At 43.1% G+C, this 25,008-nt stretch overlaps 2 protein-coding genes across 2 annotated transcripts in view; both read right to left on the bottom strand.

The window, feature by feature from the left end:
• Positions 1-561: 561 nt before the first annotated feature.
• TXNDC12 (thioredoxin domain containing 12) overlaps positions 562-25,008 on the bottom strand; it is a 36,052-nt gene continuing 11,605 nt past the window's right edge. Inside the window, exons 2-7 of the mRNA XM_009457745.3 lie at positions 21,924-21,984; positions 8,974-9,026; positions 7,679-7,752; positions 4,920-4,989; positions 3,900-3,983; positions 562-1,440 (exon numbers count right to left, since the gene is read on the bottom strand). Coding sequence (XP_009456020.1) covers positions 1,361-1,440; positions 3,900-3,983; positions 4,920-4,989; positions 7,679-7,752; positions 8,974-9,026; positions 21,924-21,984 — 422 coding nt within the window. The 3' untranslated portion in view covers positions 562-1,360. The remainder of the gene's footprint in view (positions 1,441-3,899; positions 3,984-4,919; positions 4,990-7,678; positions 7,753-8,973; positions 9,027-21,923; positions 21,985-25,008) is intronic.
• On the bottom strand, positions 12,492-14,319 carry KTI12 (KTI12 chromatin associated homolog). Its single transcript, XM_063780370.1, has one exon. It carries the CDS (start codon positions 14,146-14,148, stop codon positions 13,084-13,086), a length of 1,065 nt encoding a protein of 354 aa, XP_063636440.1. The 5' UTR covers positions 14,149-14,319; the 3' UTR covers positions 12,492-13,083.

Genomic DNA, 25,008 nt, shown 5'->3' with positions numbered 1-25,008 from the left:
GGGGTTTCACCGTGGTCTCGATCTTCTGACCTCGTGATCCGCCCGCCTCGGCCTCCCAAAATGCCGGGATTACAGGCGTGAGTCACCGCGCCCGGCCTAATTTTGTATTTTTAGTAGAGCCGGGGTTTCACCATGTTGGCCAGGCTGGTCTCAAACTCCCTACCTCAGGTGATTCGCCCACCTTGGCCTCCCAAAGTGCTGGGATTACAGGCGTGAGCCACTGTGCCCATCCAGGAAAGGTTTTAAACAGGGGAGTGATATGGATCGATTGCAGGAGGAGGGAATATTAGAGCCAATAGGCAAGTTAAGGGGCTATAGCAATAAATAGTCGAGGAGAGAAAAAGCCTGCCCTGTGCTAAAACAGTGATAGTGTGGACAGAGGAAATTCGGGTATTTAAAAAGTAAAAGAGAGGAGCCATTGTGCTCATTTGAATGTGGGAGGTGAAGGAGCAGAAGTCCTAGGTTAGGACTCCTAGATTAGGTCCTCTAGGTTAGTTTTCTTCCTGAAGTGATCTCCATCCCTTCCTCCTTTTCCAATAACAAAAAGGCCATCACAGCACATTTCCTTTTAAAGTTTTATTAAAGTTTAATGGTACAATATTTTATCTCTTTTTTTGTTAATGCCAGTACAAAAATACAGTTGATGACTTGACAAAATGGCTACACCTAGGGCTTGAAGGTTTGAGTTTCTCCAACAGTAACAAGGGAAAGCATGCTTCCACCTGGAGCCGAGTCCAAGCACACAGCCAGTCCTGCACACGCATGCGTGCAAACAGGGAAGCTCAAGCATGAGAAGAGGAAAGAGGCTGTAGAAATTTGGGAAGAAGCCCACAGTTATTCCCAGGAGAAAAAAGGGAAAAAACAGGCTGATCTCCTTGGTAGGGGGTAGAATTACTAATTTACACTTAGGATTTATTGTTATTGTTGTTGTTGTTTTTTAATGATAAGCTATTTCTGCAATTTTAACATTGTAGAAAAGATGCTACTAGTCTCCTTTCACCACTAAGGTGAGTAAAGTGGGAGGAAATGGGAAAAGACTCAAATACTTAAGTGCGAGGAGTAAACATCCAAGTGGCTCAAGTTTTGTGTCAGAAGGTTTCATTCTTTACATTCAATGACAAATTGACATTTAGGTGAGAGGGAAAAGGAGAAGAAAGTCTGCCACTCTCCGCTGGATCCACAAACATGCAGACCAGCTTCTGTTAGCAGAACTCTTCCACAGTGAGAGCGCTCCTTCCAGTGTAGGTAGGAATGAGGTTTCCTGGTCGGCTTAATTGTTCTGGATGATTCCTCAATATTCCCTTCCCTGCTGCTTTCCTTCCAGAACACTAACTCTGATGAAAGAAGGGGCACATTCATGTTACAATTCATCTTCAAGATGTTTCTTTCTGAAGGCATCACCCGTCAGCCTTTCCTGAGCTTCCTTCATCCCCTGAACAACTGTGAAATAAAGATTGGAGGAAAAAAGTATGAAGTAATATTTGACATTTGACAACCAATGTACACTTTTAAATGTTTCAGAAGAAATATGAGAGGAGTACAAGGTCTGGTCTCAAGATCTAGCTCTGGATTTTGGCCCTGGCAAGTCATTTATCTCTTTGAATTTGTTTCCTCATTTATAAAATGAAATAATATAACTCACTTCACACAGTATTATAAAAGTTAAATGGGAGCATGGATAATAAAAGTGCTTTATCAACTATGAAGTCATACCAAAATCTTAGCAGTTATTTTGGCTTACCCTCTAGGATTAGAGCTGATCCCCTGTCCTAGACTGTAGATGTTCACTTCACCCCCAGGGAAGAGGAAACACCTTCCTACCGTCCCCATTGTATCTTTTGGATGAATGTTGCACTTATTTTACTTCCTGTGGAAGTTACAGATTACACTGAGGGGTGTGTGTGCTGGGGCGGGGGTGTCTCTACTGAAGGGGGTCGTCATTTCCAGTATCAACTATACATGGATGAAGCCAAGTTCTCAGGCCAAAAAAAAAAAAAAAAAAGAGAGAGAGAGAAACCTGGAAGGAGGGCCTTAAGTAGACTCGAGATGAAACTTCTTGTCTGTCTTGGGGCATCCTGCTTATGGATTTAGACTCAAGGGGGACAGCTATTTCAGTATAGGCTCCTGAATGGTGGTTCTACAAAGCACCCCTATATAATGGCAGGCCAGAAGCTGGGTTGAGCCAGAGTCTATGAATCTTGCAAAGCCAAACCATAAGCTCATAAGAGGCAGATAATATAGTTTGTTATTTCTGTTTTGTTTTGCCTATGCCTTTAGTAAAGCTGGGTTTGAATGTTCCAGTTTCATGTCAGCTGAGAGATGGAGGATTCAGGGAAGGGTCTCATGTTCACATCTGGACTATGTCAGTGTGGAGACAGCAGTGGTAACTTGGATGAAATTCTAAAGGGAAGGTGAATCTCAAGATATAAGAATTGGAGACCTAAAGCCCAGCTGCCCTTCTCCACGTGGAAAATTTCCCTTTGATACCAATCTCCAGTGATCTGCATTTGGTTAAGGAACATGACATTCTCCTTACTCAGGGGAAGAAGGTAATAGCTTCTACAGATCTCCTCTCCGTCCCTAGTCTGAGAATAAGAGTATCAAGGACTCAAATCATAAAGTGATCAACAGCCTGGCAGCATGGCAAATAGGGACACATGGCAACTTAGCACACAACTCCCTTTCATAGATGAGGGGAAAAGGAAGGAAAGCAGCAACAATACATGGCATGAATTCCAACCCCTGCCTCCAGAATGACTGTGCTCAAAGATTAGAGAACAAAAAAGCATGACTGGCTGACGATTGCAAACTTCCTTCACTTGTTTGTGCTGATGCTCTTCTCTCTCCTGGAACATGCTTTTCCCATTCTGCTACTGACAAGGTCTCATTCTCTAAGGCTTAATCCAGTCAATATTTCTTCTAGCAAGCCTTACAAACTCTATGTTGAGCTACATTCCCCCGCCACTTCACTTCCATAGCTTGAAATGTCCAGAGATGAAATTTTTATCCTTCTAGGTCCATTTACATTTTGGGGTTTTTTTGGTTTTTTTTTTTTTTTTTTTTTTGAGACAGAGTCTCGCTCTGTCACCCAGGCTAGAGTGCAATGGCGCACGATCTTGGCTCACTGCAACCTCTGCCTCTCGGGTTCACGCCATTCTCCTGCCTCAGCCTCCCGAGTAGCTGGGACTACAGGCACCTGCCACCACGCCAGCTAATTTTTTGTATTTTTAGTAGAGACAGGGTTTCACCATGTTAGCCAGGATGGTCTCAATCTCCTGACCTCATGATCCTCCCGCCTCGGCCTCCCAAAGTGCTGGGATTACAGGCGTGAGCCACCACGCCCAGCCCGCTCAGCTATTTTTTGTATTTTTAGTAGAGATGGGGCTTTGCCATGTTGGCCAGGCTGGTCTTGAACTCCTGACCTCAAGTGATCTGCCTGCCTCGGCCTCCCAAAGTGCTGAGATTACAGGTATGAGCCACTGTGCTCGGCCTATTTAAGTTTAATATCTATAAAACCTCTTAGACTTGTTCACCTAACACTATTCCTCTTCCACTGAATTTTCATAGGAAAAACAGTATTAGCTCAGTAGGAAAAAAACTAAGTTCTGGACTCAAATTCTGGCTCTGCTACTTATTAACTATGAAACTATGGGCAAGTGACTACCTCAGTCACTTGTGTGCCTCAGTTCACAGCTGCCTGTGGGTCAGTCAGCTCTTCCAAGGGAAGGGGCTCAGTCTCATCTTCCTCCTATATCCTACACAGGATCTGCCCAAAAGCTATAGACATGCAGGAGATGCTCAGCTAACATGCTGAATTTACTTTCCTATCACAGACCTTGCATGTGGTTCATCCTAGTTCAATCTAGCAATAATCCTCCCTCCCTTCAGCATAACTATACCTTGCTCGGCACTGACATAAAAATACTTGTAGCTGGGGTTTCCATTCTCATTGATGATTTCAGGATGCACCTTGCCACTGGGATCTGTTATAGACAAAATGACACAGGGTTTTGCAGTAATTACAATAGACAGGTACTTCAAACACTACATGGTACATCAGGCCCTCTGGGAAATAAGATCTGCCCATATTTGCAGCCCATTACCTCACCATAATACCTCCTACATTTCTGCTTCCTTTTCTGCTTGATGATTTTGACTTCTATCCCCCATAAAACCTAGCAGAATTTATGCTGAACAAAGATTAGGTGGTCATTAAATATCTCTTATAAAATTGTTTGTGGAAAGACATTTATCTGGTTATATTATTCCATTGCCTTAGCTGCACTATAGGTTCAAGGGTGAGAATTCTGGTTTATATCTGTCTCTGTAGTGTCTAATACAGTGCTTGACATATGGCTGATGCGCAAATGGCTATTGAAGTGAATAAATGATCAGACTCTTTTTTTTTTTTTTTGAGACAGGGTCATTCAGTTTCCTTCTGTCATTCAGGCTCAAGGGCAGTGGCTTGATTATGGCTCACTGCAGCCTTGACCTCCCAGGCTCAATTGATCCTCCCGCCTCAGCCTCCTAAATAGCTGGGACTACAGGTGCGTGCCACCACACCCGGCTAATTTTTGTACTTTTTGTAGAGACGGGCTTTCACCGTGTTGCCCATGCTGGTCTCAAATTGGACTCAAGCAATTCACCCATCTCAGCCTCCCAAAGTGCTGAGACTACAGGCATGAGCCACTGTGCCCGGCCAAACTTTTGTCATTGCTTACAAAAGCAGTTAGTTAATGGGAAAAGTTTTCCTTCAGACTTGTAGTTCTAGCATTCAGAACTCCCCCACTCTCTCTTGAAACTGGTTTTTATTTGTTTGTGGTCATCCTGGTATAGTTTCACTAGGTGAAGTCAGTGCCTTGATTCATTTCTCTCTCCATCCACATCATGGATTCCCAGGTTAAGATCATGTGCCTTACCCAGAAAAAGGATTCGTGGAATATAACCCCCATCAGGGCTGAAATCTTCATCTTTGGGTTCCTCTTCATCCTATTAAGATTAAATGTAAACCTTAAGTCAGATAACGTCCTCTCTCTCCTCAAAACCATTCAGTGGCTTCCCCACTTGTCAGGGCAAAACCCCAAGTCCTTGCAGTGGCCTATAAGGCCCTACATGATCTATCACCTAGGCACTTCTCTAACTTAATGTCCTACCCCTTGTTAAGTCCTCTTCAGCTACACTGACCTCTTGCTGTTGCTGTCATTAAACAAGCCAGGGATAATCCTAACACAGGCTTTTGGACTTGCTCTTACTCTCTGCTGAACACACTTTCCCCATTATTATCCACATGGTTGACTCCCTTTTCTGTTTCAGACCTTTGCTCAAATATCTCTTTATTTTCAAACCATCTATTTAAAACCGCAGTCATCCCTTCCACCTTTCTTTTTTAGCCCTAGCATTTACCACCATCTGACATATTCTAAAATACTTATTTTCTGTCTTCCCACACTAGAATGTTATTTCAACGAGGAAATTTTGTCTGTTTTGTTCACTGCTATATTCCTAGTACCTACATCATTGACTTGCACGTAGTATTTCTTTAGTGCATGAATCAATAAGACTGGCATTTTAGTCAAAGTTGTGGACTCATAGTCCTCCCAGGAGATTAAAAACCTACACAATCAGTTTTCTTTTTTTTTTTTTTGAGACGGAGTCTCGCTCTGTTGCCCAGGCTGGAGTGCAGTGGTGCGATCTCGGCCCACTGCAAGCTCCGCCTCCTGGGTTCACGCCATTCTTCTGCCTCAGCCGCCTGAGTAGCTGGGACTACAGGCGCCCGCCACCATGCCCAGCTAATTTTTTTATATTTTTAGTAGAGATGGGGTTTCACCATGTTAGCCAGGATGGTCTCAATCTCCTGACCTTGTGATCCACCTGCCTTGGCCTCCCAAAGTGCTGGGATCACAGGCATGAACCACCACGCCCGGCCTAATCAGTTTTCTTTTTAAGAAATTTCCAAAGTTGGAGAATCCTCTATGAAGACGTTTTTACTATTTCCTTTGAGTAGGAATCCTAATTCACCACAGAAAGTGGTGAGGAATTCATGTGCAAAGGCAATCAATACTTTCACAATTTATGATGTGGTTCCCATTTCAGGGGTTAAATACTTCGCTATGGTGAGGTGTATCAGCATTCAGGCTATCCACTAGCTATATAAGCAATCCCTTAGCTGCCTCACTGTTAACTGTTAATGTGTTCACAAGAGTCCCAGACCTATGTTTAAGTAAACATTATCTTTTTTTTTTTTCTCTCTTTTTTGAGATGGAGTTTCACTCTCTCACCCAGGCTGGAGTGCAGTGGCGCGATCTCAGCTCACTGCAACCTCCGCCTCCTGGGTCAAGCGATTCTCCTGCCTCAGGCTGCCTAGTAGCTGGGACTACAGGCACGCACCACCACACCCAGCTAATTTTTTTGTATTTTTAGTAGAGACAGGGTTTCGCCATATTGGCCAGGCTGGTCTTGAACTCCTGACCTCGTGATCTACCCACCTCAGCCTCCCAAAGTGCTGAGATTACAGGCATGAGCCACCACGTCTGGCCCAAGTAAACATTATTTTTACAGAAACGTATGGCTAGCGGTATCATCATAGAGCATCTGAGTATCTCACATGTGAAAAGTATGGCCTAAAAGAGAGCACAGCTAGGTGAGAGTACCTATTCTTATCACTTATTAGCCTCTATGACCTTGACCAAATCACATACCTGCTTCAGGCCTAAGATGGTTCTTTCTGTAAAATGAGGATAGTACCAATAGCCTAAAAATCCCTTCCAACTCTAAGATCTGACATTCTATGACTCAGGATTCCAAGACCTGCAGCCTATATGAGGTATGTAAAAGCTATTTTCATAAGGAAACAAGCAGGTTGCACATATAAGCCCAGCACAGATTAGGTGCTCAGTTGAATCACATTTTGCAGAAAGTTGTGGTCTGCATGTATACCTTTAGTCTAGCTTTACAAAGACATAAAACATGTCATAATCATAAACTAAGGATAAAAGGACCTTAAAATCTAGTCATCTTAAGGCTGGGCATGCTGGCTCATGCCTGTAATCCCAGCACTTTGGGAGGCCGAGGCAGGCAGATCACTTAAGGTCAGGAGTTTGAGACTAGCCTGGCCAACATTGTGAGACCCTCATATCTACTAAAAATACAAAAATTGGCCAAACGCGGTGGCTCACGTCTGTAATCCTAGCACTTTGCGAGGCTAAGGTGGATAGATCACCAGAGGTCAGGAGTTTGAGACCAACCTGGCCAACATGGCAAAAACCCATCTCTATTAAAAATATAAAAATTAGCCTGGTGTGGTGGTGCATGCCTGTAGTCCCAACCACTCGGGAGGCTGAGGCAGGAGAATTGAGTTAACCCGGGAGGAGGAGGTTGCAGCGAGCCAGGATCGCACCACTGCACTCCAGCCTGGGCAACAGAGCCAGACTCCATATCAAAAAAAAAAAAAAATTTAGTCATCTTATTCAATCTCTCCTCTCCTAGTTCCTCCCAGAAATAGATGTTAGATGGCTTTCTAACATATCTGATGCAAGCCTTAGTATTAGAGGTCAAGAGAAAAACACATACATAAATTTGACTTTATACCACTAATGAAGCTGTAATGAATATGCACGAATGATACTAACTTTAAAAGTCTTAAAATCATAGCAGAAAGGAGAAACTCTCAAAGTCTTACCTCAAGATTTACCATAACAAAATTATGGGAGAGTTCTGAAATTTCCGTAGATTCTGCAAATTTGGGCTTTAGAGCTGGGGGGAAAAAGATTTTGGAATAGAAGAAAAAACATCATTGTCACAACTAAACCTTAACAAACATAAGCATCACTATTTCTCTTTGGTAGTTTAGGCATTTGTTTAGTTGATTCATATAACAAACTTTTTTTTACACTCTAAAAAACAAGAATTAGGCTACCTGGATTCTGAACCTGCACAGCTATGTGACCTTGAGTGACTTACTTCATTTCTCTGAAGCTGTTACCTCATTTATAAAATAAGGATAATGGCATACGAATAGGGGGGAAAAGCATTATTTGCTTTTTATAGTTACATTTCAAAAACCATTGACGTGAAAGACAAGAGAGTGACAGTCTGCCACACATGTATATGTGTGTGTATACATATATGTATGTGTGTATATATGTTATATATACATATATATGTACATATTATGTTATATATGTTATGTATATATGTGTATATATGTTATATACACACATACATTCCTATTATTATTATTATTTTTGAGACAGAGTCTCCCTCTGTCACCCAGGCTGGAGTACAATGGTACGATCTCAGCTCACTGCAACCTCCGCCTCTCGGGCTCAAGCGATTCTCAGCCTCCCGAGTAGCTAGGATTACAGGCGCATGCCACCAAATCCAGCTACTTTTTTTGTATTTTTAGTAGAGGCGGGGTTTCACTATGTTGGGCAGGCTGGTCAACTCATGGCCTCAAGTGATCTGCCCAGTCCAGCCTCCCAGAGTGCTGAGATTACAGGCATGAGCCACTGCGCCTGGTCTTTTCCACTATTTTTTACACTCCTTTTCCATCTAGGATTTTAAGTGCAGCATACTAAATAAAAGAAAAAGCCTGTCTGGGGAAGTGGCAAGGTGGTATAGCAGAAAGAACACATGCCACAGAGTCAGATAACTTGGGTTCTAATTTGGGTCCTACTTCCTTCTCATGTCTCTGTCCATACATTTCAGCTTCCTCTAACATGTATTGTTCATTTGACATTTTAGCACTTAATCCCATACATGACATAACTGTATCTTAATGACCTTAACTTCCCTAAAATCCCCTCCAAATATAATTGCAAATTTCATGAAGGCAGGAAATCTATGTCATATATTTCTTTAGTATTCCTTAAACAGTCAGTAGTGCTGGGCCAGAGTCAGTGCCAATTATTTGTTAAATGTTAATATTTAACAACACATCTGAGTTTTGAATTTAGATTGAGCATTTGCACTTACCTTTGCAAGCTCCACACCAGGATTTATGAATAATCACCATCAGGGGCAGTCCACTTAAAAGCAAAACAAAGAAATTATAATCTAGTAATTCTACTTCTTGAAATTTTATGATAAAGATTAATATGTGAAGACATTTCTGTAGTATTATTTCAATTGGGAAAATCTTTAGACAAATGTTCAATAATAATAGATAATTGCTGTAACAAAATTATTGTTAAGTTCTAACACTTCTGTAAATTCTGCAAACTTGGGCTTTAAAGTTAGGGAGGGCTGGGCACGGTGGCTCATGTCTGTAATCCCAGCACTTTGGGAGGCTGAAGTGGGCAGATCACTTGAGGCCACGGATTCAAGACCAGCCTGGCCAACATAACAAAACCCTGTCTCCACTAAAAATACAAAAATTAGCTGGGCGTGGTGGCACGTGCCTGTAGTCCCAGCTACTGCGGTGGCTGAAATATAAGAATTGTTTAAGCCTGGGAGGCAGAGGTTGCAGTGAGCTGAGACTGCACCACTACACTCCAGCCTGGCCGACAGAACAGACTCTGTCTCAAAGCAAACAAAATGTTACAATATTTCTAAATGATTATTGTTATATAATCATTGAAAATAATTTTTCATTGGTAGCTTATATAAAAAACTAGGATACAAATGTATCTATAGTCTGGTTTTAATTATAAAATATGTACAGAGAAAAGAGCCTAAAAGAAAATGTACCAAAACATAATAATAGCAGTTTTTTGTGGATGATGGGACTGTGGATGTTTTCCTTACACTACATCTGTATTTCATGATTTTTCTACAATATAATTTTCATAATCAGGGAGGAAACTGTTCACAATGAGCAATGCAATCCACCCGAACCAGACTGGCTAGAGGAAGCTCTTAAGCTCTCAAGGCTCAAATGACAGTAGGAAGACCCCATGTAAGTAGGTAGCCATTAGCTTTCTCCATCACACAACCCCATGTCACCATAACAACATACACTGTATAATAGCTACCATGCACTTAACATATTGATCTGTACCTATTATTTACCCATCTCCCTCCATTGGACTTGGAGATTCCTAAGACAAGGAACTCTTAGCTGTCTCTATATCCTTTACATCTGACACATATATTATTGATAGCAAACACTTATATACCATTTGCCATGTGCCAGGCACTACTGTAAATATACATAAATTAACTCATTTAATAAGTGTCGAATCATTCAGTCACCTCACCTTAGGCCTACTTCACATCTGGATGGACTTCTGCCTGCAATACTTGTAAAAGCTTGTAAACCAAATGAGCAGGGCAAGTTTAGGTGGGTAGTAGGATATAGGTAACCATAATAGCCAAAATGTGCTCAACGTTTATTACATGACATTGTGCTGTATATGCATTATCTCATTTAAATCCTCAAAATAACCCTAGGGTAGATACTATTAATGGTCTCACAATAGAAATGAGAAAATTGAGATGCTCAATAGAGTAAATATTTGGCCCCATAAAATCTAGGTTCTAGGCCGGGCACAGTGGCTCACACCTGTAATCTCAGCACTTTGGGAGGCCGAGGCCGGAGGATCACTTGAGCTCACAAGTCCAAGACCAGCCAGGGCAACATGGTGAAAACCTGTCTCTACAAAAAAATACAAAACTTAGCCGGTCGTGGGGTGCATGCCTGTAGTCCCAACTACTCACAGCACTGCACTCCAGCCTGGGAGACAGCCAGACCTTGTCTCAAAAATAAATAAATAAAAATAAAAATCCAAAACAAAAACCTAGGTTCTGCCACTTACTAGCTAACTCAGAAGTCCGACTCCAAAACCAATGTTCTTTCTGACGGTTACAGTCTACTTCAATTTAGAATGGTAATCCAGAATCCATGGTTAAAACCAATTCAATCAATAACCAACTTAATGAAGGTTGGAAAAAGCCTTTTGAATTTGCCTCATCCAAACTTCCATTTCACACATGAATCCTGTTTATCGGAAACAAAAGGTAGTATAGATTACCTGATGAGCAAGGAATATACCATCAACCAAGGCAGCCCATCTACCCTATCTTTTAACAGCTCCATAGTTTCAGAGCATGCATGTTTTAGAATGTCTTGCTTTCTCTTTTCTCCCTGGCAAACATCTGTTTATCCTTCTAGAGCAGGGGTTGGCAAACTAGGGTCTGCAGGCCAAATCCAGCCCACCGTCTGCTTCCGTAGGGCCCATGATATGCAAATATTTTGTTGTATATTTTTACATTTTTCAATGTTTGCAAAGCAAATCTAAAGACTCCTTTGTGATATGTTAAAATTAATTGTAATTCACATTTCAGTGTAGTTTTATTAAAATACATTCATGCTTATTTGTTTACTTACCATCTATAAGTAGCAACAGCATTTGATGGTCCACAAAGCCTAAAACATTTACCATTTGGCCCTTTACTGACTATTCTACAGTGATGGTTCAAATGTTAACTCCTCTATAAAACCTTTCCAAAACCACCTCCCCCAACAGCTAGTTAGTCCTCTTCACCAGGTTTCCAAAGCATTTTGTCTTTTGTCATCATCCTCTGACCACCAGCCCATTTCATCCTATTTTTTTTTTTTTTTTTTTGAGACGGAGTCTCCTTCTGTCACCTAGGCTGGAGTGCAGTGGCGCGATCTCGGCTCACTGCAACCTCCGCCTCCCAGGTTCAAGCGATTCTCTTGCCTCAGCCTCCTGAGTAGCTGGGATTACAGGCACGTGCCACCACGCCCGGCTAATTTTTGTATTTTTAGTAGAGATGGGGTTTCACCATGTTGGTCAGGCTGGTCTTGAACACCTGACCTTGTGATCCACCCGCCTTGGGCTCCCGAAGTGCTGGGGTTACAGGCATGAGCCACTGCACCCAGCCTAAGTCTATCTTTTACTTGTATTTCTCACCACATATCTCTTTTTGTTTGTTTTTCAAGACCCAGCTTCACTGCTGCCCAGGCTGGAGTGCAGTGGTGCGATCTCAGCTCACTGCAACCTCCACCTCCCAGGTTCAAGCGATTCTCGTGCCTCAGCCTCCAGAGTAGCTGGGATTACAGGCACACCATCACGCCCAACTAATTTTTGTACTGTTAATAGAGACGAGGTTTTGCCACGTTGGCCAGGCTGGTCTCGAACTCCTGACCTCGATTTTGGACTCCCAAAGTGCTGGGATTACAAGTATGAGCCACCACACCCGGCTTCTCACCACATATCTCAAGAGCAAAAACACTGTATCTAATTGGTCTTTGAAAATCACAGCCACTGTTAAAGTAGGTACCTACCATTTGTTCAATGAAATCAATGAAGAATGAAAGACAAGCTTACAATGACATTTGCCTTGAAATGCAGAATGAAGCAAAACAGTTATGGAAATTGTCATAATATAATTACTGTAGAGTAGCTCAAAACATCTACTCTCTCAGAACTATCAAAATAGTACTTCACTTAAAGGCAGAACAATGACAAGTATACCTAAAATGTTACATTAAGTTACACAGGGAACATTAAGTGAAAGAGATTCCAGTAGACTATTTTAAAAGATTTTATTAGAGGAAATAATCTAGTAGATAACTTTCTTACTTCCACAAGAACAAAGTTTCTCAAGGATACAAACCAATGGATTTATCTGTGAACTCGGTCCCAGAATAGAAACTAGCAAAAAGTCAGTACAGTACTCAAAAAATACTTTTGTGGTATGAAAAAAGGGCAGGTGCAGTGTAGAACTGTGCCATCTTCAGTTTCTGTTCACAATTGTTTTAAAACAATTCTCATCTATCCAGTCTGCTCTCCCACGCCTCAGATGAGGGAAGCCAATGGTCAATGCTCTGTGATAGCCCAAGTAGGATCCAATCTAGGTAATCCCTGTCCACCTTAGCTCTGTCCTCTGAAGGGATTTGCCAGGTTGCACCACAATAGTTCTCCATTCTCTTTAGTCTGAACTTATGCTGTAAACCCAAGGCCTGGCACAGGGGTATGCAGGAAAGTTTGAGTGAATCAGTCACAACAGCTCTAGTACAGTACTGCATCAATATGCTCTGGAGACCTGCAGCCTATTTTTCCCAGAGAAATAAAGTGGAGTGGAGATCAGAAGCCATGGCTTCCCCCCTACCTCCTCTGGTTAGTGCAGGCTCTGGCTCAAATACTGAAGAAACATGTTGGCCAGTTGCGGCAAGTTCTCATTGTTGGGATGCATTTTAGTGTACGAAATAAACTGGCGACGAAGGCGACTCAGTTCTGCCATGGTCAAGGGCCGGGTAAACCGCAAGTGCTCTGTGGTACCAGGAAGCGTGAGCAAGTCCCCCGGGACAGCGCTCTTCTGCGCTTCCATCAATCCGGCCAGTACTTGACTCGTGACCTGGTCCAACTGGTGCAGAAAGCTGCCGGAGGCGAGGGGCTGGGACTGCGTAGACTGATGGGGTGGTGGGGCCCGGTTCTCAAACAGGGCAGAGCGGATCTCCGCCAGGGGCAACGGCTCCTCTAGGCCCACCAAAGTGAATAAAGGCCGGTCCCAGCGATTCCGAGAATCGGGAGCCTCAAAGCGCAGCGTTAGGGCCTCCAGGAGTTCGGGAGAGTAAAAGGCACCGGACCCATGCTTTGCAGATTTCTCTGATTCCGGAGTCACAAGAGCTGGAGACTCTGCAGCCCCGGATTCTTCTCGCTCCAGTTCCTTGGGTACGTCGGCCTGGGAACTTCCATTTACTACAGAGTCCGCAGTATGCAGTTCCCTGAGAACGCTGCTGCCCGCCGCCTGCGCTCTCCCGTCCTCCTCAGCGCGTGGCCGCCAACTCACACTGACGTTCCGGCCAGGGTTCTCGTTCGCGCCCGCCACCTGAGGTCCCGCGATCGGGCCGCCGGGCCGTACGCAGTAGACCAGGCAGAGCGGGGTGCGTGCCGCCCGTGCCAGGCAGTAGAGCTCGTAACGGAAACCTTTGATGTAGTTAAGCGAGTCCAGGATGACCACGTCGTGGCGACTCAGGCGCCGTTCCACGGAGGCTCGCAGAGCTCCACGCAATGCCTTCTCACGGGCAGAATCGCCGTACACCGCTGGGTCCTCTGCGCCCAGGACAGCTGCGTCGTCCACCACGTACACCGCGCGGCCCTCGGCAGCCAGCGCCACGCGCAACTCTTCAGCACGCCGGCTCTTGCCGCTGTACGGCAGCCCGCAAAACACCACGAGCGGCATCCTCTCTGGGAGCGACCATAGGCAACCGCGCTGCGCCAACTTCCGGGTTGTACGCGTCTCCGACGTAAGCCGGAAGTGCAAACTGCTCTTCCTGTGTCCCTTGACTTTTACAGACCTTCTTGTTTCTATGGAAACAGGAGTTCTACGCCAACTAGGCCCAGGTTCAGCTTTCTCAGAAAGGAGATACAGAGACTATAATGGCATCAGTTATTTATGCCAAATATTATAGGCCTCAGGAGAATGTGATCTTCCTGCGGCGAAAGACTGCCCGTCCATTTTATTAATAAGGCCTAAGGGGCATTAAATATTGTAAGCAATCGGCACTATATTTAGCATATAGAAGGCAATTAATAAATGCTGGTTCTCCTTCATTCCTCCTCTTAAACCTACTGGCTCTCAGTAAATGTTTATTCAATTACCATTTCAATCATTCAACATCTCCAAGGTTGGGAATTCAGAGATGAACATAAAACGCTTTCCCCACAAAAGATAAAAGGTCTGAATGGGAAGGATCAGGCGCCTACAATCAGAGTAATAAATACTACAATGGATAGATGCAGGTGAGGTTATAAAAGAACAGAAGGGAAAAACAAACTACCCAGAGAAATCACTGAAGACTTTATGTAGAAATAGTCATTTGACTTAGAACTTGAAAGACAAATAGGAATTTTTCTCCTTAGTAGGGTTGCCAGATAAAATACAGGATGCCCAGTTACATTTGAATTTCAGATAAACACCAAAAACATTTTTAAGCTTAAGTGTGTCCCAAATATTGCATAGATATATTTAAAATTATTTGGTGCTTATCTAAACTTCAAATTTAACTGGGCATCCTTAATTTTTTATTATTATTTATTTTTTCTTTTTTAGAGATGAGGTGTATGTTGCTAAGGCTGGTCTCAAACTCCTGGGCTCAAGTAATTGTGCCACTTCTGCCTCCCAAAGTACTGGGAATACAGGTGTGTGAGCCAAGGTGCCTGGCCTGCATCCTTTATTTTATTATTATTATTTTTTGAGATGGAGTCTCGCTCTGTCACCCAGCCTGGACCGCAGTGGTATGATCTCAGCTCCCTGCAACCTCCACCTCCTGGGTTCAAGCGATTCTCCTGTCTCAGCCTCCCAAGTAGCTGGGACTATGGGTGTGTGCCACCATATCTGGCTAATTTTTGTATTTTTAGTAGAGACGGGGTTTCACTATGTTGGCCAGGCTGGTCTCAAACTCCTGACCCCAGGTGATCCACCGGCCTTGGCTTCCCAAAGTGCTGGGGTTAAAGGCATGAGCCACCGTGCCTGGCCATCCTTTATTTTTATTTGCTCAATCTGGCAACTCTATTGTTGCAGGTTTGAGACCCAGAGCCATGAAACTGTTGGATCTCTTGTATAAACAGCAAGCACTATAGGATGGTAGGTGCAGAAATGTGAGTGTGCCTGTGCATGTGTGTATATTGTAGATGCACATATACTGGGGTCTTTGTATCTCTCTTGTACAGTATAGTAAAAAACATTCAAGTCTTGGCTCCTCCACTTACTAGTGTTGTAACTACTGGCAAATTATGTAACTTTTCTGTACTTCAATTTCCCCTTCTATAAAATAACAACCGCTATTTCACAGGTTTACCAATCTAGTAGGTTGTTGTGAGGGTTAAATAAATGTAAACACAGGCCCGGCATGGTGGCTCGCGCCTGTAATCCCAGCACTTTGGGAGGCAGAGGGTAGATCACCTGAGGTCAGGAGCTCGAGACCAGCCTGGCCAACATGGTGAAACCCTGTCTCTACTAAAAATACTTTTAAAAAAATTAGTCGGGTGGGGTGGCGTGTGCCTGTAATCCCATTACTGAGGAGGCTGAGGCAGGAGAATTGCTTGAACCCGGGATGCGGAGGTTGCAGTGAGCCTAGATCGCACCACTGCACTCCAGCCTGGGCAATAAGAGCGAAACTCTGTCTCAAACAAAAAAAAGTAAACACAGACCAGTGCTTAGCTTTCCCTCCCCTGCCCTGCCTTTTCCTCCTCCTTATGCACTGAATTGTCTGTGCATAAAGTAAACCTACTTGAGACTTTACAGACTATTCAACTTGACTCTAGCAGGCAGTATGGTATACAGGTTTAAAGAGCAGGCTCTGAAGCCAGAGTGCTTGGGTCTGCCACTTGCTAGCTGTGTGCTCTTGGGCAAGTTATTTTAGTAAACTTAGAAAAAACGGTGCCTTACTTTTTTCATCTCTAAAATTAAGATAACAATAACACCAATCTCAAAAAGTTGTTGTGAGAGTTAAATGAGTTGATTTGCATAATTTAATGCCTAATGCACAGTAGAACTTAGTACAGCTGACCCTTGAACAACCCCAGGATGAGGGGCACTGACCCCTGACACCATCAAAAATCAGCATATAACTTTTGACTTCCTAAAACTTAACTATTAATAGCCTACTGTTGACTGGAAGCCTTACTAATAATATATTCAGTTAACACATATTTTGAATGTAATATTATATATTGTATTCTTACAATAAAGTAAACTAGAGAAAAGAAAATGTTATTAAGAAAATCTTTCCAGGAAGCAGGGGGGCAAAAAAGAAGAAAAAGAAAATCATAAAGAAGCAAATATATATTTAGTATTCATTAAGTGGAAATGGATACTCATAAAGGTCTTCATCCTTGTCTTCACACTGAGTAGGCTGAGGAGGAGGAGGAGGAGGAAGAGGAGAGGTTGGTCTTGCTGTCTCAGGATGGCAGAGGCAGAAGAGGGTGGAAGGGGAGGCAGAACAGGCAGGCACACTTGGTGTAACTTTATGGAAATATAATTTCTGTCTGATTTTGTTGCTTTTTCATTTCTCTAAAAATGTTTCTATACAATACCAATCTTTTTTCTTTGCTTTAGTTTCAGGGCACATATCTTAGAAGGGTCCATGTTGTAAAATAAGTCAAAAGCAGCTCTAAATAATTAGAACCTTCTGCCAGATCTGTTTTCTGGCACTGCCTCTTCTACGTGTTTTTCCTCATCATCTGGCACTCATCTCCATCAAGTTATCTTCTGTTCATTCCTCTGGTTTGGTGTCTATTAGCTCTTGAATTTATCCAAGATCATATCTTAAAACCCTTTACCCCTCACCTTTTTTTGCCATATCCACAATCTCTTTCATGATTTTGATTATCTGTCATAAACCCTGTGAAGTCTTGTGTACATCTGGACACAGTTTTATCCAGCAGGAATTTATTGTTTCAGGCTTGATGGTCTTCACAGCTATTTCTATAACAACAATGGCATCTTCAACGGTATAATCCTCCTAAACTTTCATGATGTTCTCTTTATTGCAGTTCTCTTCCATAGCTTTGACAATCTGTTTTCTAGAGAGTACTGTGTGTAATGAACCTTAAAGGTCCTTATCACCCCCGATGTAGTAGCTGATTTAAATATTGTGTTTGGAGGCAAATAGACCACCTTTTTTTTTTTTTTTTTTTTTTTGAGACAGAGTTTCACTCTTGTTGCCCAGGCTGGAATGCAATGGCACGATCTCAGCTCACTGCAACCTCCACCTCCCAGGTTCAAGCAATTCTCCTGCCTCAGCCTCCCGATTAGCTGGGATTACAGGCATGCGCCACCACGCCCGGCGAATTTTGTATTTTTAGTAGAGGCGGGGTTTCTCCGTGTTGGTCAGGCTGGTCTGGAACTCCCAACTTCAGGTGATCCCCCCACCTCGGCCTCCCAAGTGCTGGGATTACAGGCATGAGCCACTGGGCCCAGCCGCAAATAGACTTTTTTATTTGCCTTTGGTGCTGAACTCATGGGGCTCTGGGTGGCCAGAGTATTGTCCAACATGAAAAGAACTTTAAAACGTAGTCTCTTACTGGCAAGGTACTTCCTGACTTCAGGGACAAAGCATTGATGGAACCAATCCAGAAAAAGGGTTCTTGTTGTCTAAGCCTTCTTATTGCACAACCTAAACACTGGCAGCTGGTGTTTATCTTTGCTCTTCGAGGCTGGAGGTTAACAGCTTTATAGACAAGGGCAGTTCTGATGACAAACCTGACTCAAACTCCTGGGCTCTGGTAATCGTCCCACCTCTGCCTCCCAAAGTGCTGGGTTTTTCTGCACAAAACAGTAGAGTTAGCCTGTCTCTTCTTGCCTTCAATGTTGGTACTTGCTTCTCTTCCTATTTTTTTTTTTTTCCTTTTTAAAAACTGAAATAGGGTCTTATTCTGTTGCCCAGGCTACAGTTCAGTGGTGGAGTCATGGCTAACTGCAGCCTCAATCTTCCAGGCTCAAGCAATCCTCCCACCTCAGACTCCTGAGTAGCAGGAACAACAGGTGTGTGCCACCACACCCAGCTAATTTTTGTATTTTTTGTAGAGACAGAGTTTCCCATGTTGCCCAGGTTGGTCTTCCTTACTATTAATGTCCTTTGTGGCTTTTTTTTCCCAGAGTAGGGTACCTTAATCTGCATTAAACACCTGTTCAGGTAGATATCCTTTCTCTTCAATGATTTTCTTAACGGTGTCTGAGAATTCATCTGCTGCCTCTTGGTCAGCATAAGCTGCTTCTCCTGTATCTTGTTTTTTTTTTTTTTCTGAGACAGGGTCTCACTCTGTCACCCAGGCTGGAGTGCAGTGGGGGGATCTCGGCTCATGCAACCTCCGCCTCCCAGGCTCAAGTGATTCTCCTGCCTCAGCCTCCCAAGTAGCTGGGATTATAGGCATGGGCCACTACCACCTAGCTAGTTTTTGTATTTTTTGTAGAGACGGGGTTTCACCATGTTGGCCAGGCTGGTCATAAACTCTTGACCTCAAATGATCCACCCGCCTTGGACTGCCAAAGTGCTGGGATTACGGGCAACACTGCGCCCAGCCTATCTTGACATTTTTTAAGCCAAACCTCTTTCTAAAATCAGCAAACCATCATTTGTTGTCATTAAATACTCCAGTTTTAGATCCTTCACCTTCTTTTTGCTTTAAGTTGCCATATAATGACTTTGCTTTTTCTCAAATCATATTAGAGTCAATAGGTATGCCTTTTTATAGTACCCACGTAAGAGCTACATATTATGCACATAAAAAGGCATTTGGCAAAAAGTGCAAGGTTTTTGCACCTGTTGGCATAGCTACAGTGGCAACTTCATGAATTTTCTTTTTTTTTCTTTTTCTTTTTCTTTTTTTTTTTTTTACGCAATTGGTCCTTACGCTGGATTTATCTTTTAAAAAAATTTTTTTTGTAGAGACAGGGTCTTACTTTGTTGCCCAGGCTGGTCTCAATCTACTGGGCTCAATCAGTCCTCCTGCCTCAGACTCTCAAAATGGATTCATCTGGCCAGGCCAGAGCAAGACACCGTCTCAAAAAAAAAAAAAAAAAAAAAAAAAAAAAAAAGGGTTCATTTATCTTGAAACGACAAGCAACTACCTCTATAGACCTCAGTCTACAGTACATATCAAGCAATTCAATTTTTTCTTGTAATGTCATGAGCATTCTCTGCTTCTTGGGAACACTTCCAGCATCACCAATGGCACCTTGTATGGGTTTCATGGTGTTATTCTAGGTTTATGATATTGCACTAAATACCAGGAAAAATATGCAAGAGTTGTAAGAGATTAATTTTTTTTTTTTTTGAGACCAAGTCTCGCTCTGTCTCCCAGGCTGGAGTGCAGTGGCGTGATCTTGGCTTACTGCAACTCCGTCTCCCAGGTTCAAGCGCTTCTCCTGCCTCAGCCTCCCAAGTAGCTGGGATTACAGGCATGCGCCCACCATGCCCAGCTAAGTTTTTTGTATTTTTAGTAGAGACAGGGTTTCACTATGTTGGCTAGGCTGGTCTCGAACTCCTGACCTCAAGTGATCCACCCACCTCGGCCTCCTAAAGTGCTGGGATTACAGGTGTGAGCCACCGCGCCCAGCTGAGAAACTACGTTATACTGCGATACGCAATACACTGGAGAGACGTACTGCTCACTGAAGATGATTAATGTTGCACGGCATTTTAAGTGGATACTCACAATACCTGAGTTCACCTCCATAGCAACAGGAGGTGGCCACAAAATTATTAGTCATGTTATATACTACAGTTAATTTTTATGCAGTTATGATTTAATATGGCATCTTTACATTTGTTTACATTTCTCCCTTCTGCAAATGGCAGCATGTGTGGTCTATAGGTGTTTGTGTGCAGAAGTTTTTTTTTTTATTTTTATTTTTATTTTTATTTTTAATTTTTGTTTTTTAAGACAGAGTCTCGCTTTGTCTCCCAGGCTGGAGTACAGTGGTGCAATCTTAGCTCACTGCAACCTCCACCTCCCGGGTTCAAGCGATTCTCTTGCCTCAGCCTCCCCTAGTAGCTGAGACTACAGGTGCGCACCACCATGCCCAGGTAATTTTTGTATTTTTAGTAGAGACGGGGTTTTACCATGTTGGCCAGGGTGGTCTTGAACTCCCGACCTCAGGTAATCCGCCCGCCTCAGCCTCCCAAAGTGCTGAGATTACAAGCGTGAGCCACCATGCCTGGCCAGAAGCTTTTTAGACAGGGTCTCACTCTGTTTCCGGGCTGCAGTACGGTGGCATGGTCTTAGCTCACTGCAGCCTCAAACTCCCAGGCTCAATTGATCCTCCCACCTCAGCCCCCTCAAGTAACTGGTATTTTTTGTAGAGAAGGGGTTTCACCATGTTGCCCAGATTGGTCTCAAACTCCTGGGCTCAAGTGATCTGCCCGCCTCAACCTACCAAAGTGCTGGGATTACAGGCATGAGCCACCGCACCCAGCCAGTGTGCAGAAGTTTTGATAAATTTTAACTTGTAGATTTCTATATGTTTTATGGTAGTAAATGATAATATAGACTAATACCTACACATATTTTTACACTTGTAACATACCATTTTTTTAAGTTTTTTGATATTTCTAGGCTATGCTGTTCATCTGCAAGTTTTTTCAAACTGCTTGAAATATCCAAAACAGTTTCCAATACATTTATTACTGAAAAAAATCCACATATAAGTGGACCTGTGCAGTTCAAACCCATGTTGTTTGGCCGGGCGTGGTGGCTCACATCTGTAATCCCAGCACTTTGGGAGGCCAAGGCAGGCGGATCGCCTGAGGTTGGGAGCTCAAGACCAGCCTGGCCAACATGGTGAAACCCAGTCTCTACTAAAAACTACAAAAATTAGCCGGCAATGGTGGCATATGCCTGTAATCTCAGCTACGTGGGAGGCTGAGGCTTGACAAGAATTGCTTGAACCTGGGAGGTGGAGGTTGCAGTGAATGAAGATCGCACCACTGCACTCCAGCCTGGGTGACAGAGCAAGACTCTGTCTCAAAAAAGAAAAAAAAGGCCGGGCGCGGTGGCTCACGCCTGTAATCCCAGCACTTTGGGAGGCCGAGGCGGGCGGATCATGAGATCAGGAGATCGAGACCATCCTGGCTAACACGGTGAAACCCCGTCTCTACTAAAAATACAAAAAAATTAGCCAGGCGTGGTGGCGGGTGCCTGTAGTCCCAGCTACTCGGGAGGCTGAGGCAGGAGAATGGCGTGAACCCAGGAGGTGGAGCTTGCAGTGAGCCGAGATCGTGCCACTGCACTCCAGCCTGGGCGAGAGAGCGAGACTCCATCTCAAAAAGAAAAAAAACCCATGTTGTTCAAGGCTCAACTATAAATGTTAGCCAATATTATTGCTGTTATTGTAATTAGGCAACTATTCAGTTCTTGCTCTGCCTTGGTATAGCCCTTCACCTGAAATTAACGTTAAGTTGATAGCTGAAAAGTGTTTTACCACCATAAATGACCTAAAACCATGTCTTGTACCTGGCAGCTGCTTCTTTCTTCCCATCTTCCAGTGTCCTCCAATGAATATGATCTCCAAAACCTAGAAGGAAAGAACTTTATAAGCATTCACACAATGAACAAAGGGCACAGTCCCAAGAAGGAAGCGTGCATGTTCACAAGATACCCACTAAGAAGGTTTTCTTCTGTCAAGAGCTTGGTGTTCAAGTCCCAGCTCCACCACCTTCTAGGTGTATGGGACCATACCTCAAGCCTCAGTTTTCATACCTGCAAAATAGAGACACCACCACCTAATTCACAGTTTCAAAGGAGGCTAAATTTAAAAATGATGTTAAATGCTTTGTAAACTATCACGGAATATGCTAATAATACTGTAAGAATGAATGAGAATTTCCCACAGAGTAAACATAAAGCAGGTCATAACAAATCATAACCAATTGAAGGTGATTCAGCAATACAGCTTTAGATTCAGAAAGACCTAGGTCCATGACTCCACTTCCTATTATGTGTGTGAAGTTTTGTGAGTGAAGTAAGCTCTCCAAGTCCCAATTTCTTTCTTATTTTCCTCCTTCATCTGTAAAAGCAAGACAATAAGACCTACCTCCAAGTGTTAGTATAAGGATTAAATGAAGTAAGTATTTAAAGCTATTGTTATTATTATTCCCACAATTCACCCAGAGTAATCTTCCTATTTTATTTTTTGAAACTCTTGAACATGTTTTGTAGAATAGCACAGAATGGTCTTTCTAAATCATGTTACTCCAGGAAAAAAACAAAAAACAAAAACAAAAAAACTTTCAAAGGCTTTCCAACGCCCTAAAGATAAAGGTCCAACTCTTGCAGTAGGGTTTACAAAGCCTTTCAGAATATGGCACCTGCCCACCTCTCCAGCCTCACTTTCCACATTTTTCCTAAAATCTTATATATACACCCTATACTTTCACTTTTTTTTTTTTTTTTTTTTGGAGATAGAGTCTCTCTGTCACCCAGGCTAGAATGCAGTGGTATGATCTCGGCTCACTGCAACCTCCACCTCCCAGGTTCAAGCGATTCTTGTGCCTCAGCCTCCTGAGTAGCTTGAATTACAGGCGCCTGCCACCATGACTGGCTAATTTTTTTTTTTTGGAGATGGAGTTTTGCTCTTGTTGCCCAGGCTGGAGTGCAATGGCATGATCTCGGCTCACCGCAACCTCCACCTCCTGGGTTCAAGCGATTCTCCTGCCTCAGTCTCCCAAGTAGCTGGGATTACAGGCATGTGCCACCAAGCCTGGCTAATTCTGTATTTTTTGTAAAGACAGGGTTTCTCCATATTGGTCAGGCTGGTCTTGAACTCCTGACCTCAGGTGATCTGCCCGCCTCAGCCTCCCAAGCTGCTGGGATTACAGGCGTGAGCCACTGTGCCCGGACTGTAATTTTTGTATTTTTAGTAGAGACAGGGTTTCGCCATGTTGGCCAGGCTGGTCTCGAACTCCTGAGCTCAGGTGATCTGCCAGCCTCCTCAGCCTTCCAAAGTGCTGGGATTACAGGCATGAGCCACCGCACCTGGCCCTTTCACTTCTTTAAATGAGAGTAACACACACTCTCTCCCCTCCAGGCTTTCACAATCACTACTACCTGTGCAATTCCTTCCGTCCCTCACCTCCAACTCATTGTTCAGGTATAAGCCTAGAGGGCATTTCTTCTGGTATATCTTCCCTGACTCCCAAAGCACCCTATTCTTACCCCATCACAGCACTCCCCAGGCTGACTTGTAAATGTTTCTGTGTCCATCTCTGGACCATATCTTTCTTATTCCTCTCTGTTTCCTTAGCATTTAGCAGTACACATGGCCACAGTAAGTGCTCCATAAAATATTTGTTGAGCAAATGAATCGTATTTAGATCATATCACAAAAAGAATTTTATATCCAAAAATTATTAGTGATCATAATGCTAGCTGCTATTTACTGACCACCTTATATGTGCCTGACATACCACATGTGTTATCTCATTTAAATTTGGCCTTATTAATAACCCAGTTTTACTTAATCTCTGTATGCTTGTTTTCTCATCTTTAAAAGAGGCATAAAATAATTATATCTCATAAGGTTACTGAATATTAAATAAGAAATATATGCAAAAAACTTAGCATAGTGCTTAGCATATTATAAATGATCAGTAAGTAGTAGCTTTTGTTATTCTATACGATTGAGACTTCTGAGGCTCAGAGAAGTTACATCATCTGTACTGGTCACATAACTGCTAAATGGCCAAGCTGAGATTTAAATTGCAATCGTGTGCCATTCTGGTTTACTACACTCATCTTTCAGATTTTTCTTTCTCAGAAATAAATTCAAATCTAATTTTCATCAGTGCTACCACAGGGAAACAAAAGGTCATCCAGATGAGCACATGCAGGCAGTATCGAAACTAACCATCCTCACTTTTCATTCCCAACAGCATGGGATGCTGTCACTTGCCTAAGGCTCAAGATTTGACTCTGAAGAGTGAGTGATTGAGAATGAAATTGAGAGGATGCCCAGGAGAACTGGAAGGTGTCTAACATGATTACCATCACTCTATTGGTCAATATCTAAACTCAGGCAACTGAATCCTGCTTTGGCAAGATGCCCAACTAGACAGTCTGAAGGGATATACACCTACAAAACAATGAAATCCTAGATAAAATGGACTTTCAGTATGTGCTCACTAGACTCAGTAATGACAGAACCCTCCATAAACACAAAGCAAGCTAAAACCTATGAGCAACAAGCAAGTGAGGCTGCCCTGAATGCAAGCGTCCATTATGATGTGGCAAAATGGAGATGAATCTGAAACTCCCACATTAACACAACCCTCAAAAGAGACTAAAGTGATTCCACGTGAGTGGTACCCCCTGGTTTTCAGATGAATCAAATGCCAAAACTTTCTGGAGGAAAAGATTCTCCACTTTAGGCTTCCAGGATAGCCAATGAAGAAGAACAACCATTATGAGCTCACAATCATGGATCACCAAAAATGTGAGAAAAGAAGTCGCCACAAGAACACAAGCAACAAACAGATTTTGATCCCTGAGGAATTCAGATATTAGAATTATCAGCCACAAAATACAGTAATAGCTATGCATG

This window comes from Pan troglodytes, chromosome 1 (assembly GCF_028858775.2).
Source record: "Pan troglodytes isolate AG18354 chromosome 1, NHGRI_mPanTro3-v2.0_pri, whole genome shotgun sequence".
NCBI classification, from domain to species: domain Eukaryota; kingdom Metazoa; phylum Chordata; class Mammalia; order Primates; family Hominidae; genus Pan; species Pan troglodytes.
This window is presented reverse-complemented; position numbering and strand designations above follow the sequence as displayed.

Bases quoted from the DNA above. Each gene is read 5' to 3' on its own strand.
- KTI12 (XM_063780370.1), bottom strand. From the start codon at position 14,148: ATGCCGCTCGTGGTGTTTTGCGGGCTGCCGTACAGCGGCAAGAGCCGG.